This window comes from Canis lupus, chromosome 22 (genome assembly GCF_048164855.1).
Source record: "Canis lupus baileyi chromosome 22, mCanLup2.hap1, whole genome shotgun sequence".
Classification (NCBI taxonomy): Eukaryota; Metazoa; Chordata; class Mammalia; order Carnivora; family Canidae; genus Canis; species Canis lupus.
This window is the reverse complement of record NC_132859.1, coordinates 18067288-18079897: the sequence shown is the minus strand read 5'-3', so window position 1 is coordinate 18079897 and position 12610 is coordinate 18067288. Positions and strand designations below refer to the sequence as shown.

The window sequence follows — 12610 nt, the reverse complement described above, 5'->3', positions numbered from 1 at the left end:
AATTCCCTTGTAAGCCAAGGCCATTTTCATCTTATTAACATTCCCATTTGTGCCATGAACTTTAGGATTATCTGGGTTCTGCATTTTCCCCCATGACCCTCTAGGCTGATTGCCCTTTTCTCTCACAGGCTATAGAGTTCATCTGAATTGCAGGGGCTTCAGATCCTTATCTACCCCTGTAGGAACTATAATACCAGAGAAAAAAGCTTAGTAGTCATGAGGACTAAAACACCAGCAGAGAGGTAGCATGGAATCTGGTCCATTGACCTAAAACTTGGTCAGTTTATGATGTAGCATTTTTATGTGATTTAATTCTGTAGTAAATTTACAGCCTAGGCCCCCTAGAAGAGCAGAGAAAAAGAAATGGCACCTACACTCTGAAGATTCAGTCTACCACTTACATTCCTGGCCAGGCACAGTGTCTATGTAACAGAGGGCCCTTCCTCCCTCTTTCTCTCCTTCCCTCCTCCTTTAAAGCAAATTCAACAAGCTATGCTACAGGGCATATTTGCTGAACTGTGGCTGAGGAATCTACAACTAGAACCATTAGGCAGAACAACCTCAAGCTTCACTTGGCATTGCTCTTATATTCTAGAAAGACCTAAGATCCTTTGCAGGATCTTGGACTTGGCTCTCTATCATTATCAAGGCTTTGTAGCACAGTACTGGGGTTGTTGAAAGGCACTATGAAGAACGTGTGTTACTGTGCTTGGCCTTCCAACCCAGGTCTGAAAAGTTTCTGTTAGACCTTATGGCAGCAGCCACCGCCAACTCCTTCCCAGCTGACCTGAACAGTTTTTCTCTGAATGTGATCACAAACCTTTCTCTGCCTTGTAATCACATTTTTATCTTTATTTTGTCAGTATATTCACTATACCGCTTTTATCCCTGCACCGATGGTGTGAATACCCTCAAGATTATAAAGCCACAGTTAGATCGTGTTGCTCATTCACATAGCCTCTCGTGATACCTTTTTGGATTGGAATCCTAGGTTCTCATTCTGATTTTTGCATTATTTTCACCCTCTTGCTCCCAGACTGGTATCTTGGAGAAGGTGGGCCAGGCATTCAAGTAGTGGGCCTACCAGAACCTAGCAGAGTTACTAATGTCCCTCCACAACAAGTTTGGTTACAAATCAGGCTTCCTACTTGCAGACATTTTGATAGACTGTAACCTAAGAAGATCACCTTGTGCCTGAAAGAGAAAATACCTCCAAATAGTCCTCCTGTTTTATATCCTAACTCAGGGGAAAGGCTTACCAGTCATTTTATAGCTATTCTCCAGCTCCAAAATACCAGCCTCCACACCCTAGGAAACTTAAAGCATGAAGCTCTGCTCTGATGTTATGATGATTAGCTGCTAACATAGTTCCCCCTTGTCTGTTGGCCTAAGCCTCAGTATTCTCTGGTATGGTCATTAATGACCATTTCCCAGCCATTCTGAGATTGGGGGTTTTTCCCACTTACCTTTTGTAGACACTTAATTCACTCTGTCTACCTGAAGCCCTGTAGCCCTTGTCATTCCTAAAGTACTTTTGCTGATGTAGATTCAAGTGCCATAGCACTCATTCAGTAGTTCGTTGCACTTGCCAATCCTTCATTGTAAGTTTGGTAGGAACAAGGGCTTTCTCTCCCTTGCCATTGTATCTTCAAGTTTTAAAACCATGTTGAGCATTCAGTGGGCACTCAGATAGTTGCTGACTAAGTAAATGTGGGCACGTAAATAGGAGCTGTGCCCTATTTGCCCTTAGACTCGTCTGCCTGCTCCCTGGTTTGACCCCTTGTCTAACTAGACCTGTACTATCTTGTCTCTTCTACCCTACCTTCTCATGTCACTTCTGAACAACCTGATAAACTAACGTGTTTATTTACATGCTGATTGCAAATGACTGGAGGTAAAATAATCATTGCTTTATCCCCTCATTGTACTGAAGGCCTAGGGAGATCAAGTGATTGGTCAGGATTATAGAGCAAATCTGTATGCCTGCTGAGTGCTACACTTGTCCTATCCCTTGGCAGATTTACATCTTTGGTTGGATGTGGCAGGTAAACATTATCCAGAAGCCTCTTTAAATTATTGCCCATGCCCATGTTTCTTAAGCACCCAGAGTCAGTCTAATAGCATTTCTCAGCTCCATTCCCCACCCCCCGCCCCCACCACCACTTTATTCTTGGAATAAAGAATTTTAGATTAGGGAGTATCAAGCTGATTTTGAACTCCCAGCATTGTCATTTGTGTAGAGTGAGAGATGAGCAGAGCCTTGGGACATGCATCCATTTAAGGAAGGGAGGGGTGAGAGGACTATAGCTTAAAAAGGTTAAATTTGGGCATTCTTTTAAGTTGAGGTGGAAGTGGGCATTGGGGCAGGCAGAGAAGGACCCAGGGGGTTGGGCAGAATAAAGATGCAAGAAAGAGGTACGGAAAATAGTTTCTCAATAAAAGCAGAAGGGCTTTGAGCTTGAAGTATGAAACTTCAACAAGGAGTAAAGAAGAGAAATATGGAGACATATTAGTAAGGAGAAGAAGAAAGTTGAGACAACTTGTGTCCCAGGAAGAAAGCAAGGCCCCTGCAAAAATGAGGCGGCACAGAGAGACTTCAGGCATGAGGAGGTGGGAAGAATTTGAAGAACGAAGTAACCATCCTAGGAGATAACGGGACTCTCCTGAGGATGAGTGCAGGGTTGGTGGAGCAGCAGTGATGGTCCCACCAAGTGGGATAGCATAAGCTGAGACCAGGCTGCCAAGTTTGGTGACTTCCATGGTAGTATCAGTGGTTTGAGATCTGAAGCAGTGATGTGTGGTGGGAGGACAGTGAAATGGGGAATCTGTCTACTAAGTAGAGTGTCTGCGCAAAAGCATACGGTAGAGTAGGTAACCAGGAGCTGAGAAACTAGAAGACCATGAAGACAAGGTGAAAAACATAAAGTTAAGGGTGAGATTTAGGTTTGGTCTGGGGAGAGGAGTCAATATGGAAGTTTTCTTATGTCAATTTGGAACCTGCAAATCACTAAATAAAAATGACCATTCCTACCCTTTAGCTAAAGCATGGCTCCACGTTCTTAATAGTTGATATTATTCTCCCCATCAACACTGTGTTTTCTCTTCCCATTTGGCTTGAACATCTGAAGATTTCCCACCCTCTTCTGTTCTGAAGTCAGCCTTCTAACTCCTGTCATTTTAGTCTAGGTCCAGGGATCCTCAGCCATGATTGCATACTGGATTCTACCTGAGGAGCTTTAAAAAAAAAAAAAAAAATACGGGTGCTGGAGCCCCATTCCACAGTCTGATTTAATTGACCTGAGATTTTTTTTTTTTTTTAAGCTCCCCAGGTGATCTTCCCATGTGTTCTCCCAGCCACGTGCTTTCCAGGTGTGAGTAATGACTCCCATTAACATGTCACTCATGTTGGCACCTACCTTGTGAACACAGGCATACTTCTCTAACCAGGGCCATATTACAGGCATGACTAAGCATCAGGACCCTGGAGTGAGATTGTGCCTGGGTTCCTCTCTGCTTTGTGATCCCAGGCAAGCTCTGTATCATGTAGAACCTTCACTGATGAGAGTAATAATAATGCCTGCAAAAGGGTTAAATCAGATAATGTAATATGCTTATTAGCACAATGCCCAGCACGTAGATGTACTTAACCAATGTTAGTTGTTTTTGTTAATATTTTGGTTGTGATTGTATCAGTATTTTTTTCTAATATGTGGTTTTTCCATAGGACCGCACAAGTTAAGTTTAATTTCTTCCACACAGTTTTTATTTTGTATCTGTACATTGCTTAATGAAGGAAAATTGTAGGCTACCTTGTTTTTAAATTAAACTTTTTGATTGTAGTGATTATATCTAACAGGACTTAGTGTTACAGTAAAAAGATGGCAGGGGTTACTTTTCTAAATATTTAGCTTAGTTTCCATTTGCTTAGTAAGAAAGTAGCCACAGGGTGGCTCTGTCAGAAACCCACAGATTTCATAAGGAGCTGAGTGTGGACTATGATTTTCCTAGAATCTCACTCTGGCAGGAACCTGCCAATGATGATTCAATTGTATCTTTTGCTTTGTCTCAATACTGTTTATGCAATACCTCTGCAATATTTGTGCCATATAGTTGTTTCAAGTATTTTTAAAAATAAAGAAACATAATCTGCCCTTCATGCCCGTCATTCAGTCTGGCAGGTCCTTAGTGGGTAGGCCTTCCTTTCTGATGAGCTGCCTGCCCCCACCACAAAATGATGGTTCCGGAGGTAAAAACTCTTGTTAAAAACATTAACTTCTAATGGATATTAACATACTTGCATTTACAAGCAGTGAAATTTGTCCTCTTCGTGTTGTTATTTATGCAGCATTAACCTTTTTCTCCAGATCATTGAGACTGAAAATATGATGGACCGAATTGTGACTGGCTTGTCTGAGTCTAGTGTCAAGGTGCGGTTAGCTGCCGTCAGGTATGAGCTTTAAATGGTCTGAATAAAAACCCTTTGCCGTGTGTTTAACCTGTTTCCTTTCCGGACCTTCAGCAAGTAAGCGCAGAATCCAAATGTTACTCGAAAGTATTCTCAGGTGAATTCTTACATCACTTACCAGGGAAGCTAGCCTGAAAAGCCCATGAAGCCCTGAAGTAGTTGAATTAACAATGTCTATAGATATACTTGAAGTGCTTATTAGTATTTATTGAAATGCCAAGCAGTGTCTTTGAAAAGTAAAAGTTTTGGCTTCTTTTGAAGCTAATTTTGATTATTCTTTGTAGATGTTTGCACAGTTTATCTAGATCTGTGCAGCAGCTTCGAACCAGTTTCCAGGATCATGCTGTGTGGAAACCTTTAATGAAGGTAAGAAGAAAAGCAGCAAGTAGCACCAATTCCCACAAAGCCTTTATAGTGAGCCAAGGTAGCTAACAGCACTCCCAGGTCCAGCAGTATGGCTGGGTTTTGTGTGAAGGATTTTGAATATTGTCTCCTCAGATCTGACGTTCTAAAGCATCTTTAGATCTACAGAACGTGTTTCCAAGGTCAAGCATCTCAAGTGTGACAGGGAAGCAGTTGCCCAGTTTTCTTTTAGTCAGTAAAACTTGAGTTAACTTATCTGATCTCCCTGTGTGTTTGGTATTAAACTTTAGATTTCATCCACAGTCTTTGTAGTTTTTAGTTATAAAAAAGGAAAAGAATCAGTCATTTAGAGGTATAACCTCTTCTTAACCTTTTGGCAATCCCTAGATTTTTTTTTTTTTTTTTTTTTTTTTTACCACAGTGTCATCTCGTATGTCTTTACACCGAAATAACTTCTTTGGTCTTATGTCTTTCCTTCAGGGCCAAAAAAAAAAAAAAAAAGTGGTGTGGGTCAAATAAATCTGAATCAAAACTTAGATGAGGCTGTAGGTTGCTGCTAATGATATCACCCTTTTTGTGCAGAGCCTTTCAGTTGATAAGGGCCAGGATAAATTAGACCATAGATAAAGTAGTCCTTTAAGAAGCTTAAATTTGTTGCTAGAAAAGGAGATTGGTATAGCTGCACAAAGAACTTGAATAGTGGACAGCAATAAGGCTCCTAGGAGAGGTCACAAACAAAGACTGTGGATATTCAAAGGAGGATAGAGTGACTTCTGCCTGGAAGGGCTTCAAGGAGGCTTCTGGAATGAGGATGGCTTTAAAAAATGGGTAGGGTATGTACCTGAGGGGTAAAGGAAAGGTGTGGCAAGGGAAGGATTATTGATCTCACTGGGAGTTGTGGCAGACACAGAGATCAGGATGCAAAGCATATAGATTTGATCTTCATCAACTAGCTAACAGTTCACAGGAGAGTTAAAATGCAATATCTTAAGACAACTATTTTTATTTTGTAATTCTTGCTTATTCTAGGGAATTTCAGACTTGATTTAGATGAAGAAAGCATTATAAATAATATATTTAACTCTGAAGGTTTTTGTGATGATCCACTTCCAGTTTGTATAACAAGAGCTTCTAAGATTCCTTTAGGGATCATCAATCTGATCTGATCCCAAATGCAAAAGGATTCAGTTGAAGTGGATATTGCATATAAGCGAGGTGGTTTTTATCAAGTCTTCACTCTTAGAATCTAGAAACACCAGGTTCTGATAATAGCTAATGGTGACTAACATTTGTCATTATGCTATGTTGCGTGAGTCCATGGCAATTAGTTTGCTATGTACCTACTATGTCCTTGATGATAACGACAATTATGACAATAAATTAGCTTTTTAAAAACTTGTATAGCTATTACTGTGTGCCAGTTACTGTTCTAAAATCTTTTCATATATTAATTCTCACAACAATACCATCATCCCTGTTTTATAGCCAGGGAATTCATATACTTATTTAGTGTTTGAGCTGAAATTTGCATTCAGGCAGCCTGTGTTCTTTACTCCCATTTTGTGTTGCTTCCCTTAACATTGACCATATCACATTTAATCTTAAAAAGGCCTATCAAGGAAGTATTGTTTTTCTCAATTCAAAGACTCAGAGAGGTTAAGAAATAGGTCAAGTTCCATATCTAATAAGTGGAGAGAAGGGGGTTTGGAACCAGGGCTATGATTCCAGTCTTGAAAACCAGTCCCCACGTTGCCCTACCTGTGTAGTAGCTTGATTCATCCATGTTTTTGGTAAAAAAAAACAAAAAAAATCCTTCTAGAGACAAACACATCAGAACATTTCAGGCTCTGGGGCAATTTTGTGGTTTCAGAAATGGGGTGATACAATGGAGTAAATTGAACTAACTCGTTCCAAAGCAGTCCCATGATGTTCACACTTTTCATATAGTGCGCCCCCTCCCTGACTTATGTGTTTATCTCTTTCTGTGCAGCACTTCCCATCCTGGCAGTGGGGCTGGAGCTTCTCCAGCAAGATAGGTGTGAGGGCCTTAGTCATAATTAGAGCACCAGGTAAAGTTTGACACAGTATCAAATGGATCTTTCCTAACCTAATCAATATGAAAAGTCAAGGTGAAAGATAAATTGTTTTTGGTTCTCATTTGTTCTCATGATCTCACCTCCCTTGTTCCAAACCATTAATAGCATCCCTTTTTTAAATTCCGTAGGTTTTACAAAATGCACCAGATGAAATCCTAGTAGTAGCATCTTCCATGCTATGTAACCTTCTTCTTGAATTTTCTCCAAGCAAAGAGGTTCGTATTGATTTTCTCTTCCTAGACTTTGCTCAGTCTACCTAGAGCTTAGTTAAATAATTTGTACAGTAGTTGACTTTGAAATTTCAGGATTGAGGTTTAAAAACTACTGGGAACACCTCAATGGCTCAGTCAGTTAAGTGTCTGACTCTTGATTTCGGCTCATGTCATGATCCAGCCTCGTCATGGAATCCAGCCTGGTGTCGGGCTCCACACTTATCAGGGGTCTGCTTGAGATTCTCCTTCACCTCCTGCCCCTGTTCATTCTCTTAATGAATGAATGAATGAATGAATGAATGAATGAATGAATGAATGAATCTTTTTTAAAAAACCTACTTATAAATTGGGGACATATGTGTAAATAAGATCATTTTAAAATGCAGTTTAATTTCTTAGTCTCCCTTTTCTGCCTGGCATGTGCAGCTTATTTGGAAGGTACAGTAGCTTATAGGTCATCTAAACTGCCTGCAACTACAAATGTAATTACAAAAGTAATAGACTATTTTTAAACTATATATACTAAAGAATAAATTAAGGCTCAATTTTGTAAACCAGAATCGTAAATCATTTGAGGGCTAATGCTGGCATTGGAAAATAATTGTTTTACTTTTTTTGAAAGAGAGAGAGAGAGAGATTGAGAATTTTAAGTAAGCTCCATGCTGATCGCAGACACCAACATGGGGCTCAGTCTTAACAACCCCGAGATCATGACCTGAGGTGAAATTGAGAGTCGAATGCTTAACTGACTGAGCCACCCAGGCTCCCCAGGAAAATCTTTTTAATGTTTAATGTTAATGGTAGTTGTTTGGGGAGGGATTGCATATGGGAATACTTTTTCCCTTTTATACATTTTATAAATTATTTGAACATGTATTGTTTTTATACTAGGGAAAACTACAATAAGCTTTAATAAAGCTTAAATAAAATCTTATAGAGTTAGTTTCATCATGTTAAAATATCTCTGGTCTGCCCAATTCTGAGCTGAGGTTTAGACACTATCCTTTATTTAGTAGTTCCATTTTTGTTAAATTTCCTTCCAGCATTGTAACACCTATAGACTTCTTTTTTTTTTTTTTTTTTTAATTTATTTATGATAGTCACACAGAGAGAGAGAGAGAGAGGCAGAGACGCAGGCAGAGGGAGAAGCAGGCTCCATGCACCGGGAGCCTGACGTGGGATTCGATCCCGGGCCTCCAGGATCGCGCCCTGGGCCAAAGGCAGGCGCCAAACCGCTGCGCCACCCAGGGATCCCCCACCTATAGACTTCTAACTAGCATTTAGTAACAAGGTGGAGGTTCAGAGATAGTTACTCAATAAGCAGAAATCCTGGAACAAAAGGAGAGAGACTGGTAGTTACTCTGAAGGAAGAAAAAGTTAAACAGGATGCCAGAGTTTCCATCTGTTTTCCTCTGCTTTTATGGTGGGAGTCTTGGCATGATGATGATCTGGTTGCAGTTAGTACAATACAATCATCCTGAACAGCTCTTATGTTGCCTCAGATCTACCTTTAGCATACATAGATAGAGTCTGGTTAGAAGTAAGGTAAATGAGCTAAGGCATAGGATCATTAATACGATTGATTTTTTTTTAAAGATTTATTTTTATTTATTTATGATAGACATAGAGAGAGAGGCAGAGACACAGGCAGAGGGAGAAGCAGGCTCCATGCCGGGAGCCCAACGCGGGACTCGATCCCGGGACTCCAGGATCGCGCCCTGGGCCAAACTGCTGAGCCACCCAGGGATCCCCGATTGATTTTTTTTTATATTGAAAATAAATTGGATCCTGAACTGGAATGGAAAGAAATGCTATAAAAACATTTATTAGGCCAGTTGACAAAACTGGCATATGTGCTATAGATATGATAAAAGTATTGGGGTTTTTTGTTTTGTTTTTTAAAGATTTTATTTACTCAAGAGAGACAGGGAGAGAGGGAGAAGCAGAAACACAGGGAGCCTGATGTGGGACTAGATCCCAGGACTCAAGGATCACACCCCAGGCGAAAGGCAGGCACCAAACTGCTGAGCCACCCGCGGATCCCCTAAAAGTATTGTTTTAATGTTAACCTCTCTGAAGTTGGTAACTGTTCTGTGATTCTAAGAGAATGTCCTTGTTCTTAGGAAATACATTGAAGTCTGAAGTATGAAGGGTAAAGGGACATGATGTATATGCTCTACTTTTAAATGATTCAGAAAAAGATGAATAATGTGGATATGGGCATACAGAAGGAAAGAGATAATGATAAAGCAAATATGGCAAAAATGTTTAAAATTGTTGAATCTAGGAGAATATGTAGAAGTACCTTATATTATTCTTGCTACTTCGTAAGTTTGGACTTAACTTCAAAACAAAAAACAAACAGGGCTCCTGACTGCCTCAGTCGGTTAAGCTTCTGCCTTCAGCTCAGGTCATGATCCCAGGGTCCTGAGATCAAGACTGCATCAGGTTCCCTGCTCAGTGGAGAGCCTGCTTCTCCCTCTCACTCTGTAGTTCCCCCTTCTTGTGTGCTTTCACACATATGCTCTCTCTCTCTCTGTGTAAATAGATAAATAAAATCTTTTTTAAAAAATAAATGCAAATTAAAAAAAAAAAAAAAACAGGAGATAGGGAGGTGGGTGAAACAGACAAAAAGGAAGAAGGCAATACAGACTTCCAGTTATAGAATGAGTAAGTCTTGGGAATAGCAGGGATTGTAATAGCATTGTATGGTGATATGATACTATACTTCTGGTAAGCATAACGTAATGTGTAAACTTATGAAATCATATCGTACATCTGAAAATAATGTAACCTTGTGTGTCACCTTACTAAAAAAATTTTTAAAAAGAAATAAAACCAATTTGTACACATAGAGGAACGTGTATCTTTCTTCAGAGTGTCATCTTGAAAGTCACTGTCCTTTTTCTTCCTATATAAATCTGAATTGCTTAAGACAATTGTAGAATCCACTTGAAAGGAGATCTTTTAAGCACTCATTGGTGACAGTAGATCAGTCCTCAAAGGTGTGGATTTTTTAGAAATTATCAAAGTCTGTTTTCAGCCAAGGATCATAAATAAAGTGAGTGGTCAGGCTAACCACTGTTCATCTACTCATCTAGCATGCATCTAACGCATGCTATTTTAGGTGTAGCGTGTGATGTGACTCTTAAAGTATACAACTGTTTTGCTTATATGATAGGTAGTCCTGAAAGTAGTTTTAAAAGATGTGTTCTGCAGCATGTTTGGAATAACATTGACAATTTGGAAAGAAGCTAGTTTGGTTAATGTAAGTTCCATGTAAACCAACCATGTTGTCATAGTCCCAGCTTATAAAGAAAACACATGGAATACACACGTGCACTACCCAGGGAGTGAATGTCTCAAAGGTGAGAATGAGAGTGTGGAATTAGATACTTTAATCATAAGGGCATGTGCAGAGATTAGGACAGCTCCTGAGTCTTTCAGAGCTACAAAGAAAAGAGAAATGACTGGAACTATTTTGGTTTTTGAATTTGTGAGAGACTAATTGTTCTTGCCCTTCTCATAGTAGTTTTTGTGTCTGCCTCACTCACTGCTTTGTGAAAGTTAGTTGGAGTTGGGTAAAAGTAGGAAGGAAATAATAGATTGTCAGGATATATGCACATTAGTCACAAACCTGACTTTAAAACTGTGCTTTTTTTTTCCTTTCCAATCACAGCCAATTTTAGAGTCTGGAGCTGTAGAACTACTTTGTGGATTAACCCAAAGTGAAAATCCCGCTTTGCGAGTAAATGGAATTTGGGCGTTAATGGTATGTTTCGCTCTTTTATATATGGTCATTTGTAAAGAGAATGGAGGTGTTCTCAAAGGTAAAACTAAAGAATGTGTTATTTGAAATGTCTGAAATTTGCTTTTTGAAAAATCTTTCTATTTTGGCCCAGTTTTCTAATGATCTCAGACCTTGAAGACTTAGTATTCAGTTTCTGGATTTGAATATAATCAAGTTGCACAGCCACAGTTCTCCTGTTTATTATTAGGAAAAGCGGACAGATATTAAAGTTGGACATCTAATTTGGAAAAAATACTTTTTCCTCATCATGAATATATTGATAACCTGCCTAGAACTACTTGCTTGACAGAGCCTTTTCATGTCTCCTGTGCTCTTTATAATTCTGAAATAAGCTAGGGGGGGTATTCATATTTTACAGATGAGTATACTGAGCACAGAGTGATTAAATAACTTGCCCAAGGCAACAGAATTGATGCATAATTGCTTAATAACTTCTTGATAATTTCAAGTAAATAATTTATAATCTAAATTAAAAAATGATGTAACTATGAAGTCAAAACTACATAACTTAAGATTTATTAAAATATATTGAAATTAAAATTTACATGGATTTCTTCAAATATAATTATAGTAGTTATAATTTAATTACTGTGTACAAGACACTGAGCAATGTTTTTATCTCTGGTTATCACTAATTCTTATTTTAAGTTATATTGGTTTATATCCACCTCACAATTAGGAACCTGGGTCTTGGAGGGTAAATGAATCATCCAAGGTGTCACACCTAATGAGTGGTGACAATGGGTTCTGAACCTGTTTTAAACATATATTCTTTTCTCTGTTCTGTGTGTATCTGCTGTCTTTTCACACAAAGTTTGGGATAGAAATACTCTTCTTCTAAGAAAGCACTGAATCCAGTAGTTTGTTATCTTTCTCCTAAACTTTGAATCAGCTTTTAGTACTTCTCTTTCTTGAAGGTCTTCCCAGGACTTTTTTTTTTTTTTTTTTTTTTTTTAACCTTACTTTCTACCTAACCCCCTTTGCAACCTCCTTCTCAGGAAACCCAGTTTCAGTTCCCAGTTTCCAATTCCCTTTACACTTCAGTTTCAGGGACTTCATCTACTCACATGGTTTCAGCTCCCCTTAATAGAAGTTACTTTGAGAAATATACATACCCACACATAATTGTCCCCTGTTCCCCAGGTCTATCACTTAAATGGCCTATGAGACTTCATTTGAAGCCTCCCTGACATGTACAATTTTATTATTAAAAATTGAATTTATTATCCTCAAACCCATATTGACTATTTTATTCTCATCAGTCACTATATAACCAGCTGCTTTCTTCTCTGTCTACCAAGTGTAAAATCCTGGCATCATTTGTGGTTTAGATCTCTTGACACCAGCCCAGTGCTCTTTTTCTCTCTGCCAAACTGCCTCACATCATTAGGTAACTTGATCTTTTGCATGTTTTAGCTCCTAAATTAAAAATAAGCCTGAGGGCACCTGGGTGACCCATCTTTTAAGCGTCCAGCTCTTGATTTGGCTTAGGTCATGATCTCAGGGTTGTGAGATCAAGCCCCACCTCAAGGCTCCGCGTTCAATGAGGAATCCGCTTGAGATGCTCTCCCTCTCAAATAAATAAATAAGATCTTAAAAAAAAAAAAAAAAGTTCTTGTAAGGCAATATTGATAAATTTCTAGTTTACAAGAGATTTTTGTAT

At 39.0% G+C, this 12610-nt stretch overlaps 1 protein-coding gene across 3 annotated transcripts in view; it reads left to right on the top strand.

The window, feature by feature from the left end:
• Nucleotides 1–12610, top strand: part of ARMC8 (armadillo repeat containing 8) — a 111273-nt gene that overhangs the window by 78852 nt on the left and 19811 nt on the right. For all 3 annotated transcript variants that reach the window (XM_072792580.1, XM_072792579.1, XM_072792578.1), the window contains 4 exons: nucleotides 4365–4447; nucleotides 4750–4831; nucleotides 7053–7139; nucleotides 10816–10908. In XM_072792580.1, coding sequence (XP_072648681.1) covers nucleotides 4365–4447; nucleotides 4750–4831; nucleotides 7053–7139; nucleotides 10816–10908 — 345 coding nt within the window. The remainder of the gene's footprint in view (nucleotides 1–4364; nucleotides 4448–4749; nucleotides 4832–7052; nucleotides 7140–10815; nucleotides 10909–12610) is intronic.